General features: G+C 43.8%; 2 protein-coding genes across 2 annotated transcripts in view; one reads left to right on the top strand and one right to left on the bottom strand.

Annotated features, from left to right (window-relative positions):
• Positions 1 to 9,089, bottom strand: part of wdr18 (WD repeat domain 18) — a 26,519-nt gene extending 17,430 nt beyond the window's left edge. The window contains exons 1-4 of the mRNA XM_022764861.1: positions 8,839 to 9,089; positions 7,970 to 8,080; positions 7,636 to 7,769; positions 7,181 to 7,322 (exon numbers count right to left, since the gene is read on the bottom strand). Of these exons, the coding sequence (XP_022620582.1) occupies positions 7,181 to 7,322; positions 7,636 to 7,769; positions 7,970 to 8,080; positions 8,839 to 9,048 (597 nt within the window). The 5' untranslated portion in view covers positions 9,049 to 9,089. The remainder of the gene's footprint in view (positions 1 to 7,180; positions 7,323 to 7,635; positions 7,770 to 7,969; positions 8,081 to 8,838) is intronic.
• Positions 9,090 to 12,800: 3,711 nt separating this feature from the next.
• On the top strand, positions 12,801 to 21,613 carry LOC111236203. The gene is made up of 9 exons (XM_022764870.1): positions 12,801 to 12,843; positions 12,993 to 13,062; positions 13,684 to 13,803; positions 14,335 to 15,281; positions 15,577 to 15,679; positions 19,992 to 20,172; positions 20,259 to 20,365; positions 20,449 to 20,621; positions 20,811 to 21,613. The coding sequence occupies exons 1-9, from the start codon at positions 12,801 to 12,803 to the stop codon at positions 21,005 to 21,007; spliced, it is 1,941 nt and encodes a 646-aa protein (XP_022620591.1). The 3' UTR covers positions 21,008 to 21,613.
• Positions 21,614 to 21,724: the final 111 nt, after the last annotated feature.

A 21,724-nucleotide genomic window follows, 5' to 3' on the forward strand; every position in this document is an offset into this window, starting at 1 on the left:
ATTGTAAAACCGTACACAAATTACATGTGTGTATATATATATATGTATATGTGTGTGTGTGTGTGTACCAACCAGCATTGTAAAACCGTACACAAATTACATGTGTGTCCACATACTTGGCCAATAAAGCAGATTCTGAAGAACATAAAAGTCTAACGGTCTCAAGGTCTCACGGTATGGAGGACTGAAGGTCTAGAGGTCTAGAGGTCTAAAAGTCAAAAGGTCTGGAGGTCTAAAGGTCTGGTGGTCTGGACGTCTGGAGGTTTAAATGTCTAGAGGTCTAAAGGTCTGGTGGTCTGGAGGTCTGGAGGTCTAAAGGTCTAGAGGTTTAAAGGTCTGGTGGTTTGGAGGTCTAGAGGTCTAAAGGTCTGGAGATCTGGAGGTCTGAAGGTCTAGAGGTCAAAAGGTCCGGAGGTCTAAAGGTCTAAAGGTCTAGAGGTCTAAAGGTCTAAAGGTCTGGAGGTCTAAAGGTCTAGAGGTCTAAAGGTCTAGAGGTCTAGGGGTCTAACGATCTGGTGGTCTAAAGGTCTAGAGGTCTAAAGGTCTAGAGGTCTAGAGGTCTGAAGGTCTAGAGGTCTGGAGGTCTAGAGGTCTAGAGGTCTAGGGGTCTAAAGATCTGGAGGTCTAAAGGTCTAGAGGTCTAAAGGTCTAGAGGTCTAGAGGTCTGAAGGTCTAGAGGTCTGGAGGTCTAAAGGTCTAGAGGTCTAGGGGTCTAAAGATCTGGAGGTCTAAAGGTCTAGAGGTCTAAAGGTCTAGAGGTCTAGAGGTCTAGAGGTCTGAAGGTCTAGAGGTCTAGAGGTCTGGAGATCTAAAGGTCTAGAGGTCTGGTGGTCTGGAGGTCTAAAGGGCTAGAGGTGTAGAGGTCTAAAGGTCTAAAGGTCTGGAGGTCTAAAAGTCTAGAGGTCTAGAGGTCTAAAGGTCTAAAGGGATACAACCATGAGGAGGTGATTCCAGTTTGTGCTCTGTGTTCCTCCACTACATGGTGCCAGGTACTTCTTAACCCCCCTCGTTGTGAAACTGTTACTATGGCGATGATATCACAAAGCTGGTCTGGAGGTCTAAAGGTCTGGGTGTCTGAAGGTCTAGAGGTCTAAAGGTCTGGAGGTCTGGAGGTCTAAAGGTCTAGAGGTCTAGAGGTCTAAAGGTCTAGAGGTCTAGAAGTCTGGGGGTCTGGGGGTCTGGGGGTCTAAAGGTCTGGAGGTCTGAGGGTCTGGAGGTCTAAAGGTCCGGAGGTCCGGAGGTCCGGAGGTCTAAAGGTCTAAAAGTCTGGAGGTCTAAAGGTCTAGAGGTCTAGAGATCTAGAGGTCTAGAGGTTTGGACGTCTAGAGGGATACAACCACGAGGAGGTGATTCTAGTTTGTGCTCAGTGTTCTTCCACCACATGGTGCCAGGTACTTCTTGACCCCCCTCCCCCCCCCGTTGTGAAATTGTTACTATGGCGATGATATCACAAAGCTGGTCTAGAGGTCTAAAGTTCCGGAGGTCTAAAGGTCTAGAGGTCTAAAGGTCTGGAGGTCTAAAGGTCTAGAGGTCTAGATGTCTAGAGGTCTTGAGGTCTAGAGGTCTAAAGGTCCAGAGGTCCGGAGGTCTAAAAGTCTGGAGGTCTGGAGGTCTAGAGGGATACAACCACAAGGAGGTGATTCTAGTTTGTGCTCAGTGTTCCTCCACTACATGGTGCCAGGTACTTCTTAACCCCCCTCGTTGTGAAACTGTTACTATGGCGATGATATCACAAAGCTGGTCTGGAGGTCTAAAGGTCTGGGTGTCTGAAGGTCTAGAGGTCTAAAGGTCTGGAGGTCTGGAGGTCTAAAGGTCTAGAGGTCTGGAGGTCTAAAGGTTCGGAGGTCTAAAGGTCTAAAGGTCTAGAGGTCTAGAGGTCTAAAGATCTGGAGGTCTAAAGGTCTAGAGGTATAAAGGTCTAGAGGTCTAGAGGTCTGGAGGTCTGAAGGTCTAGAGGTCTGGAGGTCTAAAGGTCTAGAGGTCTAAAGATCTGGAGGTCTAAAGGTCTAGAGGTCTAGAGGTCTAAAGGTCTAGAGGTCTAGAGATCTGAAAGTTTAGAGGTCTAGAGGTCTAAAGGTCTAGAGGTCTAGAGGTCTAGAGGTCTGGAGGTCTGAAGGTCTAGAGGTCTAGAGGTCTGCTTGTCTGGTGGTCTGGAGGTCTAAAGGTCTAGAGGTGTAGAGGTCTAAAGGTCTAAAGGTCTGAAGTTCTAGAGGTCTAGAGGTCTAGAGGGATACAACCACGAGGAGGTGATTCTAGTTTGTGCTCAGTGTTCCTCCACCACATGGTGCCAGGTACTTCTTAACCCCCTTCGTTGTGAAACTGTTACTATGGCGATGATATCACAAAGCTGTTGTGAAATCAAATTCACCTCAGTGGTGGTCAGTGGTGTTGAACACCTGCCTGCAGGTATAGTTTACATCATCACCTGTATTTATACTGGACGCCTGTTTGAGTGAAGTGACTCAAGCTCTTCATGGTTTAAACCAACACACTGACTGACGATGATCAGATAAGCTTTATCAAGAGTACAGTGTTATGTGAGCAACACACGGGTGTGTTTGTTTTGTTTACAGGAATCACACACAACTCTGCTGATAAACACCAACTTTTAAAGGTCACTGTGAGCTTTTAATTTGAAGGATCTTTCAGATCACTGAGTGCTGTCTGGGTCTGTGTGAGTATGTGTGACTTTAACTGACTTTTTACGTTAATGTTTACATCAATTTCCTTAATTAATTCCAAGAAACAGAATTGACAGTTTTGACAGAGGTTTTGAATGTGGAATGTGTGTGTGTTTGTGTGTGTGTTCAGTGTTTATCAAGTGAATGCGTCTTTCTGCATAGGTTTACCTGCAGCAGCTTTACTGACTCTTATTATCCACAATGCTTTGTTCTGATCAACAGAAGGATGCGTCAGCTCTGGCTCGTCCTGTGTCCTAACACTCAGATTCACCTGAACATCCAGATAAACATCCACCTGTCCACTGAGCATAGGCGCCGATTTATGTTTTTGCCCGTGGGTGCCCAAATTAAATGAATACCAACAAGGTGATGATTGTCACAAAATCACTTTTACTTCATAAATAGTCACCAACAGCAACGAAATACAACACCGCTCTGCTACAAATTATAGTCTGGAGGCAGTAGTATTTGACGTTACATGCACACTGGCCCCAGCATTACACTACGTCGCTTGCTTGTATAACTGTACAACCGATAACAACACAAAAGAAAAAAATACACAACTTGGTATTCATCACGCAGTATTTACATATAAATTGACCACATTAACAAATATTCATTACGCAGTATTAATTAACACTCAGCACATTCACAATACAGTGCGTATTTTTCAGTACAGGAAACAATGTAACTATGACTACATTACATCATACGCAAAACACATTTTTGACACATGAAATCTCCAGCCTACTGTTAAAGAAAGAAAGAAAAATATTTGAGTCACTCACTCACCATGGCTACAGTTTATTTCCGAAGGAGGAACGTGTTTTTTCTGACAGCTGTGTGCGTAATGAAGTCATCAGCAATGGCATCCAGGTGTCGGCTCCTTGTAATGTTTTTGTGACAGTTCAATACCGCAAGGTGATTGAGTCTTCCCTGTCCCATCGTGGCGCGTAGATAAGTTTTAAGTCGCCGCAGGCCTGAGAAAGACCTTTCTGATGTGCAGGAGGTCACAGGAACAGTGAGTCCAAGTCTGATTAGTTTGGTGAGTTCTGGAAGCAGGGTCCGCAGCAGCTCTCCCTGCTCTCCTTTCAAGAAATCCACAGCATCTTGAAATGTTTTTAGGCAAACACCCCTTTGTTTAGCTATGTCAATGAACATATCACGGTGAAGTGTCAGCCTGCCTTTATCCAGATCATCTCCATGAAACTCCACGATGCTCCCACAGTCGCCCTTTCCCGTCACAAAATCCTCAATACTGCACATGTGTTTGAATGCAGCTTGACTGAACCTGCAATCCAAAGATGATGTTGCAGTGTCCATTACCTGATAAAACTGCCGTCTGTACATGGCCTCTGGTGACTGGAAACTGTGTGATTGTGCTCTTCCATCATCCAGACGACGTGGAGTTTTTCTGGGCCTTGGCAGGGCTGGGCCCTCAACGTTGAGGACATCAGCAGCTGCAGTTGTGTTTTTCCAAAAATCTTCAAATCCGTTTTCACGAAGATGTTTGATGTCCTCGCGGAGTAGTTCAATGAGCTGCAGAGCTTTCTGTGAATGCAGTTGGCTGTGTTGCAGTGCGCGATTGGCTGTTTCTGCGCGCAGAAAAAACATCAACATCAGCTCCAGTGAGAAAAATGTACTAAACTTCTGCAGGTGCTGAAGTAAACCATTTGCTTTGCCGCCTGCGTCACTTTTATCTTCTGAGGACAGGTTGTCAAGAAACTCCACTAGCGCACTGTAATTTGAAGCAATTGACTGTAGCGAAGCAGCTTTCACTGTCCAGCGCGTTGGGCGCAGAGGGCGCAGAGACGGCCCGTCTGCGCTTTGGAAATCCTGAAACCAAGCGAGTCGTTTTGGTGAATTTTGTATCAGTGTTATCAGCTCACGAATGAGTGACATGAAGTTCCGACACTCGGCAATGTTATGGGCGACATCCTGTACGACCAAGTTCATCACATGTGCCATACAGTGGACATAAAGCGCTCGAGGCTCCTGTTCTTTTACGCGTGCCTGCAGACCATTTCGGATCCCTGACATATTCGATGCGCCATCATAACACTGACCTCTGCAATTTTTGATAGGCAGGGAAAGTCTCAGCAGTACATCCTTAAACAGGTCAAAAAGTGCATCCCCGGTTGTGCTAGCGGTCTGGTAAAATCCTATGAAAAGTTCCTCTATTTCCAAACATTCAGTAACAACACGGAAGCACACAGACACCTGTTCCTTGACGGCGATGTCCGCTGTCTCGTCCATGATTATGGAGAAAAACTCAGCACGCTTTATCTCCTCTATTAGTGTTCGCAGAACATCATGTGCAAACAGTTCAGTCATTTCATTGAGAATGTCATGAGAAAGCCACTTTGACTCATTGCAAGCAAGCCACGACTGTAGTTCTGGGATGTCTTGTGCGCGCAAGTTTAGCAGCTGTCTCAAGTTTGACTCCGTGTCCACATGACCCTGAATGGCTAGTCCTTGACACGCCAGATATTGTACTGAAGACAAAATACTCATCAACGCAGTTCTTGCTTCAGCCATTTGCTTTTGCTTGGCGGCAGAGAGAGCAGTTGCTACATTAACTCCCGAATTAGCAGCACTTGTGATGCTAGCAGCAGCCTGATGAACATTTGACTTCTCGTGGCATCGAAATCTTTCCATTGCTTTACCCCAACTGCAAAAGCCATCTTTTACAAAAGCCTTGTAAGAATCCATGTCACGTCCTGTACACGGTAATGGGGCATGCATTTTGTCAACAGCATAACATACTTCACAGAGCACTTTGTTTCTTGCTGCGTCGTAGGTAATCCACAGAAATTTAGCTTTCCAGCTAGCTTGGTACTTTCTTCCCTGCTGACCCTTGCTGCTGTCCGTGTCGCTGGTGCTACCGCTGCCGCCGCCACTGCTGCTGGGAGCATTGGTGTTGGTGGTAGACTCTGGTAGACTTTCTCTTGTTTTTTTAATAACAAACTTGTCCAATTTTGACCGCTGATAAGCAACCGAACTTCACATATTGCTGTATGTCTATGAACACGATGGACCGTTGCTTAGCGATAGCCAATAGCTGTCCGACTGATATCATTGGCTGTTGGCTGATCCGGCTACTACACGCACAGAGCTATAATAATTTTAATTAGATAATGCGATTCAAATAGTTACAGATCCTTTTAAAGATGCCGTTTTATATTCATTTATTTTTTGATCAGCCATCCCGATTGGCCAGTGGGTGCTCAAACTTTTCAGTGGGTGCTCGAGCCCCAGAGCACCCACGGGATCGGCGCCTATGCCACTGAGCATATGTTATTGATTCTACCACCAGCAGGTTTTCTTTACTTCCTGTTACATCAGGTGAGGCGTCAGTGAACGTTCAGGCAGATTGTGTTTTAAACCAAAGACAATAAAAACATATAAACATGAAAAACAGCCGGTTTCTATTTCTATTGTCAGAGTTAAAAAACAAAATCAAGAAAATCAAATCAGAGGAAACAATTCTGATTAATTCATATGATTCTGATTCATTCATTCACTGAAAAATTAATTTTCTTAATTTTTCCTTGTTGAGTTGAAGAAAGGAGAAAGGTAGTCAGGTGACACAGAAGTGAAAGGTAAGTATTTCCAAAATAAGCTGTTTTTTTTTTTTTTGTTTTTTTTAAGTCTGGTGAATGTTGAATATTTACCTCAAGGTTAATGTGTAAAACAACTACATCTTAATTATATTATACAGTATGTATGTGTATATATAAACACATATTCATACAGATATACACATGTATATAACATTATTATGGTTATTTTGCTCCTAATGATGAAATCAACAGGCTGAAAGCTGCAGATATGATAATGATCAATACCTTTGACAGTTTGATTTGTCCACTGTATGATGTCTAACGATGAATTTCAGAATAAAGGTCATGGTGTAGAACAGCAGCTATAAGCTTTATCATGTAGCAGAATATGAAGTGATTTGGTGAAAGGATGAACATTAATCTGTAACCGTGGCGACCTCTGCTGGTCACTGTAGACGACATCTGGGCCACAGAGTATTTCCACATACTAATTAATTAGTCTTTTAATTGAAGTAATGAACACATAACACACATGTCTCTATCTGTCTGAGTTTGTGTCATGTTACACTTAATAGACTGACCATCCTATCCTCTTGGCTTTTATTTTGAAATATTAACCTTTATTTCTGTGTCACCTTGCTTCCTTTCTTCATCTCCACCAGGAAAAATTAATTTCAAGTCAAGTCAATTTTTATTTGAGCAAAAGTGAGAGCAAGAGAGCGCAGAGGAAAAGAACAAGAATGTGCAATGATAGCAATATTAATAATAGTGATAGTAGCAGCAGTAACAGCAATAGAAATGTAATGGCAACTTTAATCTAATTTAGATAGTTTCTTCTGATTTGATGTTTTTGATTTTAATCTGATTCTGATGTGGATCAGTTTTTCCCTTGAACTCGCACACTCCACCCGTCACACCTGTGATAAACAATCTTACCTTGACGGTCTGGTCTAAGGACGCAGTAGCTACTCTGGCCTGAGGTCCCATCAGGCCACAGTGCAGGTCTGTGATTGGCAGAGAGTGACGAGACAGGACATGACGAGGCTCAGGGGCGTGGCTTAAATCCAGCTGGATCACACTGAAACACACACACACAGGAAACGGTCAGAGATGGGGGGGGGGGGGGGGGACTGGTTCTGTGATGGACATAGAGCTGGACTCTGCTGTACAAGTCCTGTTCCAGACTTAGGAAGCCTTCCGTCCCACAGGTCATACAGCTGTCGGGGGGGGCCATCACATTAAGGTGTACAGATCAGAACATTCGCTCGTTCACATTAACACGTTCACACTATGTTAAGGTTTCCTGAGTTGAAAAATAAATGCGACTGCAGTGGAAAACACTATTTGATTCCAGGTGTGTCCGATTCGAGATGTGTCCAGGTGTGTGTTACCTGCACAGACTCCACACCAGAGCCAGGTTGTCTTTTCCTCCAGAAACAAAATGGCTGCTGTCATCTGTGAACTTCAGACAAGTGACGTCCTGATAGTGACGACTGAGGACAGACAGCAGGTTACCTGTGCACACCTAAACCAATCAGAGAGGGAGAGTTTGAAATTCTGTACAGGACGCATCTCATTACCAAGCGGCTACTGAAACAGGTTGCCATGGAAACCAGAGGCCAAGAAACAAACACTACACAAAATACATGCATAAAAAACATGAATGAAAACAGAAGATAATTTAAACCAAGACATACGTAAATAAAACCACAAAAGAAGACTCACCTCCCACAGGTAAACTGCCTCAGCCACTCCAGCAGCAAGGAAGAGTCCATTAGGAGAAGCAGTCAGACAGGTGACAACACCTGGACACAAGATCTTCTGCTGTAGCTGATCCTGCAGCACACAAGTACATATGTCCAACACACAAACCAATCAATAACCTATATTTCCTCTGGTCTGATCAGTTTTTATTTTCTGACAAACTTAAAGCAGCACCCTTTCAAAACAAAACGGTAGCACTAATGTAAATAAGGCTACTGCAGGAGAACGTCGCTGAAGGTAAACCTCCACACCTGTATGAGCTCAGTGACGTCATAACACAAATACAGACTGTCACCAGCTGCAGAAGAAACATACCAGCCTTCAGTCAAAAATCTGTCAATTTAAACTGTTTGCTCCTCAGCAGTCGAATATGACCAGCGATCAGTGACGACACATTAAGTCATTCAAAAGACCGGCTTCAAATTCGGCTTGAATACAAACCCCCAGCAGCACGTGACTTTCTCCCGGTGCTCCTCAGTCCACCATCAACCCAAACAGACAATGGAGGGCGGCAGAGAGCTGCCTGCACCACAACGGACCGATCTGAAATCACGGTGAATGAAGTTCGCTGGATCTTTTGTTTGTTTGTTTGTTTGTTTGTTTTAAGCACAGTAGCAGGTCAGCGGGTCGTTACCACGGCGACAATTTGTTATTGAGGGCAAGCTGGGTTTTTAAAAAGACAGATTTTTTTAACGGGGTTTGGTCTCGGTTTGTATGTCTGTGTTCAAGAGCGATTCTTTTCCCGCCACCTGTCCCCGCAGAGGATAATGTATTGGTGAGGAGAAATGCAGCAGATGTGTCCAGGTGTGTTCAGGTGAGACAGCCCGTACCTTTCTCTGGATCTCCCATACATTGATGAAATTTTTGCCGAGCTGGGCGGACAGCAGGAACTCCCCGCGGAGCACGGTGAGTGTCCGGGCCGAGCTATTCCCTCCCCGGTATGAGAGCAGGCTGGAGCCACTGTGGAGGTCGAACACGGTGCTGTTCCACAGCTGGGAGCCGGAGTCGCTGCTCACGATCACTTCCAGAGGAGCCGCCATGTCGGCTCAAACAACGCTCCACACACGCGGGAAAACCGGCTGTCTGCTCGCAGCACTGTACGTCATGTCCGGGGCCCGGTGTATTGTGGGAGACGTAGGAGCGGAGTCACAAATAAAGCTTTTGTTCAAACTTTATTCAAATTTAAATTAAACCAGGTAATGGTTATTCTCCATGTTAGAAAAACGTTATTGATTACAAACAATAAATACAAACACAGTGAAGTAAATAAATTACAAATAAATTTACACTTAATATAAATACAAAAATGAGTAGATGAGTGAAGAATAAAAATCTGCACAAGAAATAAATAATATATTTATATGTGTGTGTGTGTGTGTGTGTGTGTATATATATATATATATATACATATAAATTTATAGTATAAACTACTTTTGATTAAAGCCAGGTACAGTAACCACCAAAGATATTAGATTATATATAAAGACTGAGATAATAACATAATAAATAATAGATCTGTAGTTATCAAGACACAATGATAAAAAAATATTTGATATAAACTCCAGCCTTTATAATCATTCAGATCATTAAGATCATCTTCACCCGAAACCATTTCCTCCACAAAGTGTAAAAAAACATGTCTTGATTTTAAGATTCAACAGACCTGAAGAGGGAAAGAGAAGGAGGTGAAGATAAGTGAAGGAGGTGAAGGAGCAGCAGCTGCACGATTGGTGCTCAGCCTCTCTCAGATCCAAACATCAACAGAGGAAATACCAGAGGAAGAAGAAACACAAACACTTCCTCTGCGCTACTGGAGGGGGCGTGCTCTGTTCCTCTCCACCAATCAGCCTCTCTAATAGTCAGTCAGAACTGGCCTGAGTGTCTCTGTGGGCAACAGTGAAGTGTAGGAGGACGAAGAGACAGACTGAGGGAAGATCGACAGGTAAGAACTGAGTCACAGGTAAGTGACCAGAGATAGACAAATGCACAGACAGGTAAACATACAGGTAAACCAACAGTTACACAGAAAAGCTGTTCTGACCACAGCCTCTCTGACTGGAAGACCACAGTGATTCTGGATCAGACCTGGGTCGTAGGACGGGTCTGAGACGTTTGTGTCTGTCCTGGACGTCTCAGAGGACTGTCATCCTCCAGGTGTGGGACGTCTGTCTTACCAGAGTTACCTGAACAGGTGAGGATGATTCTCATCTCTTACTGACACACCTGTACACATGTGGACCAGGTGTTCACAGGATCCTGGTTCCTATCCGAGGATTGCAACTGCAGAGAACAGATCCAGATCTCTGAAACCAGGACCTGATGTTTCTGTATCTCTGCTCAGTGGAAACTATTAGTACAAACCAACCAGAACCCTGATCCTGCAGAGACCACAGCTGCAGCAACATGACACTGTACAATTGATATTTAATCACCTCAAACTTTATCATCTACAAAACATTAATCATATAATTTACAAAATAAATCTGATGTCAGATGATCCTCCAAAGAGCAGAACCAGGACTCTGAGGTAAAGTAAGAGAGAACTGAGATTAAAATGTTTGGGGAGAACAACATCATACATCAGGAGTAACTCCACTGAAGTGTGTGTGTGTGTGTGTATGTGTATGTGTGTGTGTGTGTGTGTGTGTGTGTGTGTGTGTGTGTGTCTCTCTCTCTCTCTGTCTGTCTGTCTTATCTGTTCAGGTGTTTCTGTCTGCTGCTGTCGGCTTCATGTCTCATAAATTAACATCGAGGGAATAGAACTGTTCACTGAGCTCAGACTGATATACAACAGGTATCACCACCAGTTTTAGTAGAGCATGGTGTAGTAGAAGTACTGTCAGTTTGTTCCAGGTGTTTGAGGTGTTCCAGGTATTTCAGTTGTTTCAGGCCATGTCCACACAACTATGTTTTTGTTTTGAAACTCATCTCTTTTGCTACATTTTAGTCTGTCTACACAACTCCAGAATTTTCACACACCAAAAACATAGACTTTTTGAAACGCTGCTGACCAGGGTTGTATTTTATTTTGAAACTCTGGGGATGTGTTTTATTTTGAAAAATGTGGGGTTGCATTTTATTTTGAAGACTCTGGGGTTGTGTTTTATTTTGAAAACCCTGAGGTTGTGCTTTATTTTGAAAACTCTGGGGTTGTGTTGTAGTCTGGACAGAAACTGACACTTTTGTAACCGATGAGTTCACACCCACGGTCTCTCCTGATTGGCTCTCATCAGCCTGGACTACCAGTGGTGAATACAACATGATAATGAATGACAGTGTTACTGACCTTGTTGTCTTTGCAGCTGTTGTTCACTTACATTCTCTCAGAGACGGTAGAGAAACCGAGACGCTTCATTTCCGTTCCGTCCGTATCTGTGTCACGTGGGTTTCTCCAACTCCCCGCGCCTTTAGTAGACCAGAAGCAGGTCTGAGTGTATTCATTTCAATGGGCGAAGTGAACGAGATCACAGATTATCACATATTCTTTCTCTCCATAGTCACCGAAATAAATATTGGACCCAGTTTTCACAAACCACACGTCTTCAGAACATACTGACATCAAAATGACATTTTTTAGACAAACAGATCCAGAAAAAATTAACTTTGTTGGAGACCTGCCTCTGACTCAGTGCCATACTGTCACGAGATTTGTCAACTGCTGATATGGTTTGCCAACCGATAACGAGATGTTTAGATGGACCAGAGTTATTTTGTGATTGACTTACTTATACATTAAACCATGGATTAAACTTTAAAACTTAAATAAAACTGGTTTCATTGTTTCAACAATTGCTGAAACAGATTATTAGCCTATTAAATTGACGTGAATTTGTACTGGGCTGATCAGATGTCGTTAGTAGATAAAAAAAAACAATGGCAAAAAAGGCGCAAATTTGTCCATGTTGTCTCGTCTATTGTTGTATTCTTTTGGCAGGGAAAGGTAATCCATCAGTGTTAGAAATGCCTGAGCTTTATGCAGCAACAGGCTGTAATAACAAGAAAAACATCTGTCTTTTCTTTCCCAAAGGATGCAGAGAGGTAATTTTGTACAGTGATAGATTTTAATTTTAGCTACTGTTACATTTCATGCCAGTTGCCTTTGCTTGAGGGAGGGGTTGAGGGACAACACCCACTTAGGAGACGAACTGTCCCATTTCATACCATTGGCGCTGCCTGTAATGCAGCATCTTCTGTATAGTGGATCTTTGATTCTCTATTTTAATGCTACATGTCTTTGCTGTTCCTCCTTCAGAGGCTTTACTGCAGAGGAGATCTACTTCCTGTTTACACCAGCTCGCACATGCTCAGTGTAGGTGATTGCTCAGGTATGTGTGTGTTTTCAGGTGTGTTAGTGGGAACGTAGACTGAGTGTGTTTGACTCTGTCTCCTTCAGGTGTGATGATCCTCACCTGCTCATAACAAACCCCTCTGAGGTGCCGCTGACCTTCTGTCACCTGACTCCTCTGTCCACCTGGCGAGCTCAAGGACTCAAGTGCTGGATCTGGCACCGCCCCCTGCTGGTGATGAAGACTCACCTTTGTCCATCTGCGTCTCAGAAGGAGAGGTCAACTCACATACTGACCTGGACAGTCTGTTCAGCTTCAGCCCCGGTTCATCCTCCTCACGCTCTGCACCGAAACACCTGGAGCACACCTGGACCTGTGTCACACCTGGGGGAGACCAGGTGAACCTGCAGGTGGAGGAGAGGAAGAACACCTTCCTGTCTCTGACTCACAGAGTTCAGGTGAACCGCAGGATCCTCCAACATCTGCTGACCAACCAGAGGACACACATGGATGACAGCCAATCACAGAGCAGACAGCACAATGGCGCAGGTAGACCACAAGGTGTTTAGAACAGGGGGTGGGGCTTAAAGCGCAGGCACAGATAGATTGCAGGTGTTCAGGATGGTGGATGGGACTGCTGTTGTTTTCTGAGTCGTGACTGGAGGAGAATGTGATTGTTTTTGTTTTTTAATTGTCAGTTTCAGTCAATGAGAAACGAGAATGTGAGAAACCGTCTGAGATTCTTCTGAGACATGAAAACAATCAAAGGTAAAAAAAAACAATAAATAAAAGTCAATAAAAACATCTCATTAATATGTAAAAACAAACAAACAACAACATTTCCACTTTAGTTCAATTAAAGTCAATCAACTAATTAAATAATTAATTGACAGTTAGGTAACAGTTTATTTGACATTCCTGTCTGTTTTCTCTCAGAGAATCATGTGACTGAGTCCAGGTCACATGATCTGACATGTAAACAATGCCTTTATTTAACTTTCACACTTAAATCAACATTTTAGTCTCTGAAGGAAACTGCTATACATGTGAGGACCAGCACGCTCCTGACCCCTGGACTAGATTCTGACCTGAACCCTCACAGAGCAGAAACAGCTTCACTGTGATCGTTTCCAACTGAAGTTCATCCACACACACACACACACACACACACACACACACACACACAGACACACACACACACACACACACACACACACACACACACACACACACACACAGTGTGCTGATGTAAACAGTCTGTGGTCTTGTCAGGTTAATTAGTCCTGACGAGCTGCTCTGTTTAATCCTCCTTCCTCTGTCACACTGACCAATCAAGAGCTGCCGATGTCATCCTCTCCCCTCCCCCACCCTGTGTGTGTGTGTGTTCAGTCTCTTTGTGTCAGCTCGGTTGCCGCGGCAGCAGCAGTGCGAGGACGGAGCTCGTATGAAGCGTCGCTGTGTTCCTCTGAGAGGAGACCACAACCTGCTGACCCCCGACACACACACACTGTGAGTAACACACACACACACTGAGTAACACACACAACACACACACACACTGTTAGTAACACACACACACCGATCAGCTGACCAGAAACAAATAAACAAATACAACCTGTTTTCTGTCTCAGTTTCATTTAAATGAAGTTACATTTATATTTTCCTTGTATCTGAATCATGTTTTTAATAAACAATAAACTGTAAACACCAACAGATCAGACAGAGGCTGAGCCTGAACAAGAACCTGAATCAGAACCAGAACCAGAGTTTGTTTGTTTGTTGATGAGACTGATTACGGCTGAGCTGATGTCGTCCTCCATCTCTGTCACAGTTGTTAATGATGCTGCATCACATGGTGACATGGATCCAGTTCTTCAGCTGTAAACGTCAACATGATGTGATCTGAACTGAATTGAATTGAACTGGACTGGACTAAACTGGACTGGACTGGACTAAACTGGACTGGACTAGACTGAACTGGACTAGACTGAACTGGACTGGACTGCACTCAACTGACCTCTAACTGTGGTCTGTTGACAGGTCGGGGGTCAGGCTGCCTCCTGTCATCCAGGTGAGGCTGGAGGACGTGGCCTCTCATTCAGGACATCTGAGTGACTTGTCCAGCAGCAGATCGGCCGTGGGGTTGACAAGGCGACGCCCCGTGGCGTCTCCGACTCGTCGTCTGCGATTCGAGGATGAGACTGAGACGGAGGCGGAGTCTCGTTACCTGGAGAGACAGCGGCAGAGGAGATGGGTGGGGCAGCGGGGGACAGGTATCCTGGTCTCCAAACCAGACCCGAGTCTGTACATCAGCAGCAGGGTGGAGGCGGGGCTACAAGGGGCGGAGCATGATGTTGACAGACAGCAGACAGGACGAACACCAGCAGGGGGGGTGGGGATGGCTGGGCAGTGTGACTCCTGTGGGACATTTTTAGGAGGAAGAGTCAACCTGAACCTACCTGATGGTCGGGGGCGGAGCCTGTACCGCCCCCAAGTCAACCTTAGGACTGAGTCAATCAGAGAGACCTACATTGGCTCTGTCACACCTGGTGAGACCAGACCACCCATTGGAGGGGGCGTGGCTGTGCGTGTCTCCAACAACCAGGTGAAGAGGAGTATCGATCAGGTGGAACTTAATGGAAACCAAGTAACGCCCATCACAGATCTACCAATCAATCCCTATGCCCCTGACCAGCTGACCACGCCCACTTTCAGATGCCCCTCTCCCTCGTCTCCTCCTCTTGTGTCATCAGCAATGATGTCACAGAGTTTCAGGCTCAATGGCACAAAGGCAGGACAGGCTCTGAACCAGGACCAGGAGGAGCAGGGCGGACCTGCACAAGCCAAGCCCCACAAAGAACTCCAACCCGGGGCCGAGCTGAGGGCGAGGAACCCCTGTGTGGAGGAGGCAGGAGGTGTGGAGCTCAGGATGAAGAACTCCTCCTCCTCCTCCTCCTCCTCCTCAGGGACGAGCACAGACTCAACAGGTGAGAATATTTACACAGTCGACACCTGTTTAACTAGAGTCTGACTGGTATGAACCATAACATACATTCAGAACATACATGTTCAGTGTTCAGAACATACATGAATAGTTTGTTCATTAGTTTACCTAACTAACACTGTCAACGCTTCCTGTGGTTGTTTCACAATAAAGGTATACCACTGCCTTAAGGTGAAGGAAGTGATGTCAGTATTATTGTGATGTCACCTGCAAATTACATCTTATTACATCACACATATCTGAGACCTGCAACATCTCATCTTCTGATTGGTTTACAGCTGACAGCCGAGCCCCACCCATCTCAGAGAGCAGCAGTGATGGACAGGTTAAAGACCCAATCAAAGCAGAGCTCCAAAGTGATAACACTTCACTTCCTGAACAGTGAGTCTGTATGAGTTTCAGGTTTCAAGTTTCAGTTTTAGAGTGTCAGGTTCCAGAGTTTCAGGTTTCAGAGTTTCAGAGCTTCAAGTTTCAGATTTCACATTTCAGGTTCTAGAGTGTCAGAGTTTCAGAGTCTCTGTTTCAGGTTTCAATTTTCAGAGTTTCAGAGTTTCGAGTTTCAGGTGTCAGAGTTTCAGCGTTTCAGGTTTCAGAATTTCAGAATTTCAGAGTTTCAGGTTTCAGAGCTTCAAGTTTCAGGTTTCAGGTTCCAGAGTGTCAGAGTTTCAAGTTTCAGTTTCAGAGCTTCAGAGCGTCAGAGTGTCAGAGTTTCAGAGTCTCAGTTTCAGGTTTCAATTTTCAGAGTTTCAATTTTCAGAGTTTCAGAGTTTTGAGTTTCAGGTGTCAGAGTTTCAGGTTTCAGAATGTCAGAGTTTCAGGTTTCAAATTTCAGAATTTCAGGTTTCAGAATTTCAGAGTTTCAAGTTTCAGTTTCAGAGCTTCAGAGTGTCAGAGTTTCAGAGTTTCAAAATCTCAGTCTCAGGTTTCAGAGTTTCAAGTTTCAGAGTTTCACAGTTTCAGAGTTTCAGAATTTCACAGTTTCAGGTTTCAGAATTTCACAGTTTCAGGTTCCAAATTTCTGAGTTTCAGGTTTCAAGTTTCAGTTTCAGAGCTTCAAGTTTCAGGTTTCAGGTTTCAGGTTTTGGTTTTCAAGTTTCAGGTTTCAGAATTTCAGAGTTTCAGGGTTTCAGGTTCCAGAGTTTCCAGGTTTCAGAGCTTCAAGTTTCAGAGTTTCAGAGCTTCAGATTGGAGATTTCAAAGTTTGAGTTTCATAGTCTCAGAGTTTCAGGTTCCAGAGTTTCAGGTTTCAGGTTTCAGAGCTTCAGGTTTCAGAATGTCAGAGTTTCAGGTTTCAGAGCTTCAAGTTCCAGAGTCTCAGAGTCTCAGAGTCTCAGAGTCTCAGAGTCTCAGAGTTTCAGGGTTTCGGAGTTTCAGGTTTCAAATTTCAGGTTTCAAGTTTCAGTTTCACAGCTTCAGAGCGTCAGATTTTCAGAATGTCAGCAAGTCAGAGTTTCAGAGTTTCAATTTTCAGGTTTGGGATTTGGGGTTTGGGGTTTCAGCTTTCGGGTTTGAAGTTTCAGGTTCCAGAGTTTCAGAGCTTCAGGTTTCAAATTTCAGATTTCACGTTTCAGAATTTCAGAGTCTCAGTTTTCAGAGTTTCAGATTTTCAGAGTCTCAGTTTTCAGAGTTTCAGATTTTCAGAGTTTCAGAGTTTCAGAGTTTCAGAGTTCCAAGTTTCAGGTGTCAGGTTTCAGGGTTTCAGGTTCCAGAGTTTCAGGTTTTAGAGCTTCAAGTTTCATGTTACAGAGTTTCAGAGTTTTAGACTTTCAGAGTTTCAGGCTTCAACTTTCAGGTTCCAGAGTATCAGAGTATCAGAGTTTCAGAGTCTCAGTTTCAGGTTTCAGAGTTTCACAGTTACAGTTTTAGTTTCAGAGTTTCGAGTTTCAGGTGTCAGGTTTCAGGTTTCAGGTTTCAGGTTTCAGGTGCCAGGTTTCAGGTTTCAGGGTTTCAGGTTCCAGACTTTCGGGTTTCAAGTTTCAGTTTCAGAGTTTCAGGTTCCAGAGTTTCAGAGTTTCAGAGTTTGAGTTTCAGAGTCTCAGAGTTTCAGAGTCTCAGAGTTTCAAGTTTCAGTTTCAGAGCTTCAAGTTTCAGGTTTCAGGTTTCAGGTTTCAGGTTTCAGGTTTCAGGTTTTGGTTTTCAAGTTAAGTTTCAGGTTTCAGAATTTCAGAGTTTCAGGGTTTCAGGTTCCAGAGTTTCCAGGTTTCAGAGCTTCAAGTTTCAGAGTTTCAGAGCTTCAGATTGGAGATTTCAAAGTTTGAGTTTCATAGTCTCAGAGTTTCAGGTTCCAGAGTTTCAGGTTTCAGGTTTCAGAGTTTCAGAGCTTCAGGTTTCAGAATGTCAGAGTTTCAGGTTTCAGAGCTTCAAGTTTCATGTTTCAGGTTCCAGAGTCTCAGAGTCTCAGAGTCTCAGAGTTTCAGGGTTTCGGAGTTTCAGGTTTCAAGTTTCAAGTTTCAAGTTTCAAGTTTCAAGGATCAAATTTCAGAGCTTCAGGTTTCAGAGTTTCAGGTTTCAGAGCTTCAAGTTTCATGTTTCAGGTTCCAGAGTCTCAGAGTCTCAGAGTCTCAGAGTCTCAGGGTTTCGGAGTTTCAGGTTTCAGAGCTTCAAGTTTCACATTTCAGGTTCTGGAATTTCAGAGTCTCACAGTTTCAGGTTTCAGGTTTCAGAGTTTCAGGTTTCAAGTTTCAGAGTTTCCAAGTTTCAGAGTTTCAGGTTTCAAATTTCAGAGTTTCAGGTTTCAGAGCTTCAGGTTTCAAGTTTCAAGTTTCAAGTGTCAGAGTTTCAAGTTTCAGAGTCTCAGAGTTTCAGGTTTCAAGTTTCAAGTTTCAAGTTTCAGAGTTTCAGGTTTCAAATTTCAGGTTTCAAGTTTCAGTTTCACAGCTTCAGAGCGTCAGATTTTCAGAATGTCAGCAAGTCAGAGTTTCAGAGTTTCAATTTTCAGGTTTCAATTTTCAGGTTTCAGGTTTGGGGTTTGGGATTTGGGGTTTGGGGTTTCAGCTTTCGGGTTTGAAGTTTCAGGTTCCAGAGTTTTCCAAGCTTACAGGTTTCATTTGTCAGATTTCAGATTTTCAGTTTGGTTTCAGAATTCAGGTCTCAGTTTTTCAGAGTTTCAGATTTTCAGAGTCTCAGTATTTCAGAGTTTCAGATTTTCAAATTCAGAGTTTCAGAGTTTCATAGTTTCAGAGTTTTCAGAGTTTCAGAGTTTCCAAGTTTCAGGTGTCAGATTTCAGGTTTCAGTTCCAGGGTTCCAGAGTTTCAGGTTTAGAGCTTCTGTTTCATGTTACAGAGTTTCAGAGTTTTAGACTTTCAGAGTTTCAGGCTTCAACTTTCAGGTTCCAGAGTATCAGAGTTTCAGAGTTTCAGAGGTCTCAGTTTCAGGTCAGAGTTTCACAGTTACAGTTTTAGTTTCAGAGTTTTCGAGTTTCAGGTGTCAGGTTTCAGGTTCAGGTTTCAGGGTTTCAGGTTCCAGACTTTCGAGTTTCAGTTTAGTTTCAAGAGTTCAGGTTCCAGAGTTCAGAGTTTGAGTTTCAGAGGTCTCAGAGTTTCAGAGTCTCAGATTTCAAGTTTCAGTTTCAGAGCAGTCAGTTTCAGGTTTCAGGTTTCAGGTTTCAGTTTTCAGGTTTAGTTTGGTTTCAAGTTTCAGGTTTCAGATTTCGAGTTAGGGTTTCAGGTTCCAGAGTTTCCAGGTTTCAGAGCTTCAAGTTTCAGAGTTTCAGAGCTTCAGATTGGAGATTTCAAAGTTTGAGTTTCATAGTCTCAGAGTTTCAGGTTCCAGAGTTCAGGTTTCAGGTTTCAGAGCTTCAGGTTTCAGAATGTCAGAGTTTCAGGTTTCAGAGTTTCACAGTTACAGTTTAGTTTCAAGAGTTTCGAGTTTCAGGTGTCAGGTTTAGGTCAGTTCAGGTTTTCAGGTTTCAGACTTTCGAGTTTCAAGTTTCGAGTTTCAGAGTTTTCAGGTTCCAGAGTTTCAGAGTTTTGAGTTTCAGAGTCTCAGAGTTTCAGAGTTCAGAGTTTCAAGTTTCAGTTTCAGAGCTTCTTCTCAAGTTTCAGGTTTCAGGTTTTCAGGTTTGGGTTTGTTTCAAGTTTCAGGTTTCAGAATTTCAGAGTTTCAGGTTTCAGGTTTCCAGAGTTTCCAGGTTTCAGAGCTTCAAGTTTCAGAGTTTCGAGCTTCAGATTGAGATTTCAAAGTTTGAGTTTCATAGTCTCAGAGTTTTCAGGTTTCAGGTTTCAGAGCTTCAGGTTTCAGAATGTCAGAGTTTCAGGTTTCAGAGCTTCAAGTTTCATGTTTCAGGTTCCAGAGTCTCAGAGTCTCAGAGTTTCAGGGTTTCAGAGTTTCAGGTTTCAAGTTTTAAGTTTCAAGGATCAAATTTCAGAGTTTCAGGTTCCAGAGTTTCAGAGTTTGAGTTTCAGAGTCTCAGAGTTTCAGGTTCCAGAGTTTCACAGTTTGAGTTTCAGAGTCTTAGAGTCTCAGAGTTTCAGAGTTTGAGTTTCAGAGTCTCAGAGTTTCAGGTGTCAGGTTCCAGAGTTTTAGGTTTCAGAGCTTCAAGTGTCAGAGTTTCAGGTTTCAATTTCCAGAGTTTCAGAGTTTCGAGTTTAAGGTGTCAGGTTTCAAGGTTTCAGGCTTTCAGGCTTTCAGGTTCCAGAGTTTCAGGTTACAGGCTTCAGACATTTTTGATTATTGACTGTCTGTGTCCTGCAGCTTCAGCAGCAGAGACGAATCCTCTCGACTCTCTCTGCGTCGTCTGTTCTCCACCGTCAGACTCAGCAGGACTCGAACCGGCAGTCTCGATCGACTCAGCAATAGGCCCCGCCCCTGCGCATCTGACCCCGTCCCCTCCAGCCTGCTGAAAAAATGTCCATCAGTTCCGTCACTGAATGAGGTGAGAAAATCAGTCACCTTTCCTCTTCTTCTCCTTCTTCTTCTCTTCTTCTTCTATTACCTGTATATTTCCTATCTGTCCAGCAGGGGTCGCCCTTCTTGCAGTTGAGGAAATTGTCGTCAGTGCAGAGTTTTGGGTCAGAACAGAAGAAGAAGAAAGATCGTTCTGCTGACTACAGACCAGCTGCTGACAGGTAACTCACCTGTCTCTATGATCAGGTCTCCAGGATCCTGAACTACAGTCACATCAGTGTTTATTCAGTTCCTTCTCTTTCAGGTTCCTGCAGCGATGTTTGAGTGTCGAGGACGTTGGTAGTCCCTGTTCTTTACGTTCTGTCGGTCGAGTTCTTGAGGCTGGTTCTGATGGAACATTTCTGTTAGAACTGAGTCGACCGACAACCCGAACGTACGGATTCGTTATCAGCCGAGGGAGAGGACGACCCGACTCTGGTACTGAAACACTTTACAAAACTAAAGCCATTTTCTCTTATGATCTCTGGACCATCAGGACTGGACTGACCTGATTCTCTGGACTTAAACAGTGTATTAACTTTACATTATCAGTGTATTACCCCTTCATTAACAGTGTATTAACTCTACATCAACAGCGTATTGACTCTATAATAATGTGTACTGCAGGTGTATATGTGGAGGACATGGTGGACAGCAATACTGAGAAGCTTTACGCAGGTCTGCTCTCGGTTGGAGATGAGATCCTTGAGGTGAATGGGGAGAAAGTGGCCTGTCTCAGTCTGAACCAGGTGACCCATCTGCTGACCCAGAACATCTCTGCTACTGTCCGGGTCCTCCGACACCTGAGGACAGTTCCACGGTGACCATAACTACACCAGACAATATCTACAACTTGATCCACTGCACCTGGTTTCATAACCAAACCACACCTGAGACATTTGGTCCGACCAGAACTTCAGCTCCACAACATTATTATCACCCGATAACCCGTCATTTTACACAGGAACTCAAATTCTCCGCCTTCTGTTTTCACACACTTCTGGTCTATGAGTAGATCAGATCTACAGGTAGATCAGTCCATCAGAGTTTGTATTTATAAAGTTTCTCAGAGCAACAAATCAAATCCTAAGTTCAGATTCAGATTCAGGTTCAGAGTTTGTCAAGTCTTAAACACAGTGTCCGGATGAACATCGACACTGGTTTGTTAGCTGTAATCACTCCTGATACTGGTCATACTGGTTATTATGGGACCAGCTGAAATGCAGGTTAATCTGCTGACTTCACATTAAATTGTTTCTGTGCTGTCGTGGTTAATATATAAAATAATGATAATTATGTGCAGTTGCTTTGTCTGAGATCAACTTCACAGTGTTCAAAGAAACCTCTGCAGTATTTCTGTCTGTACAGTTTTCATATGTTTGTTTATATTTTCAGACAAATTAAAGAAACAATGAACCAACGCTTCATGTCTCCCGGCGGGGGGGGGGGGGGGGGGGGTGTCAGTCTGCACGTCACTCAACTGCTGATGTTGACAAAATAAAGACAATGTTTTATCATCCTTCATGGTTCAGTTTAACTCA

The sequence above is a fragment of the Seriola dumerili genome, unplaced genomic scaffold (assembly GCF_002260705.1).
Source record: "Seriola dumerili isolate Sdu_G_001 unplaced genomic scaffold, Sdu_1.0 BDQW01000592.1, whole genome shotgun sequence".
In the NCBI taxonomy this organism is placed as follows: domain Eukaryota; kingdom Metazoa; phylum Chordata; class Actinopteri; order Carangiformes; family Carangidae; genus Seriola; species Seriola dumerili.

Coding starts and splice junctions, on each gene's coding strand:
- LOC111236203 (XM_022764870.1), top strand. CDS start 12,801: ATGGATGACAGCCAATCACAGAGCAGACAGCACAATGGCGCAG. Junction 15,680..19,991: donor AACACTTCACTTCCTGAACA/GTGAGTCTGTAT, acceptor TGTGTCCTGCAG/CTTCAGCAGCAGAGACGAAT. Junction 20,366..20,448: donor TACAGACCAGCTGCTGACAG/GTAACTCACCTG, acceptor CTTCTCTTTCAG/GTTCCTGCAGCGATGTTTGA.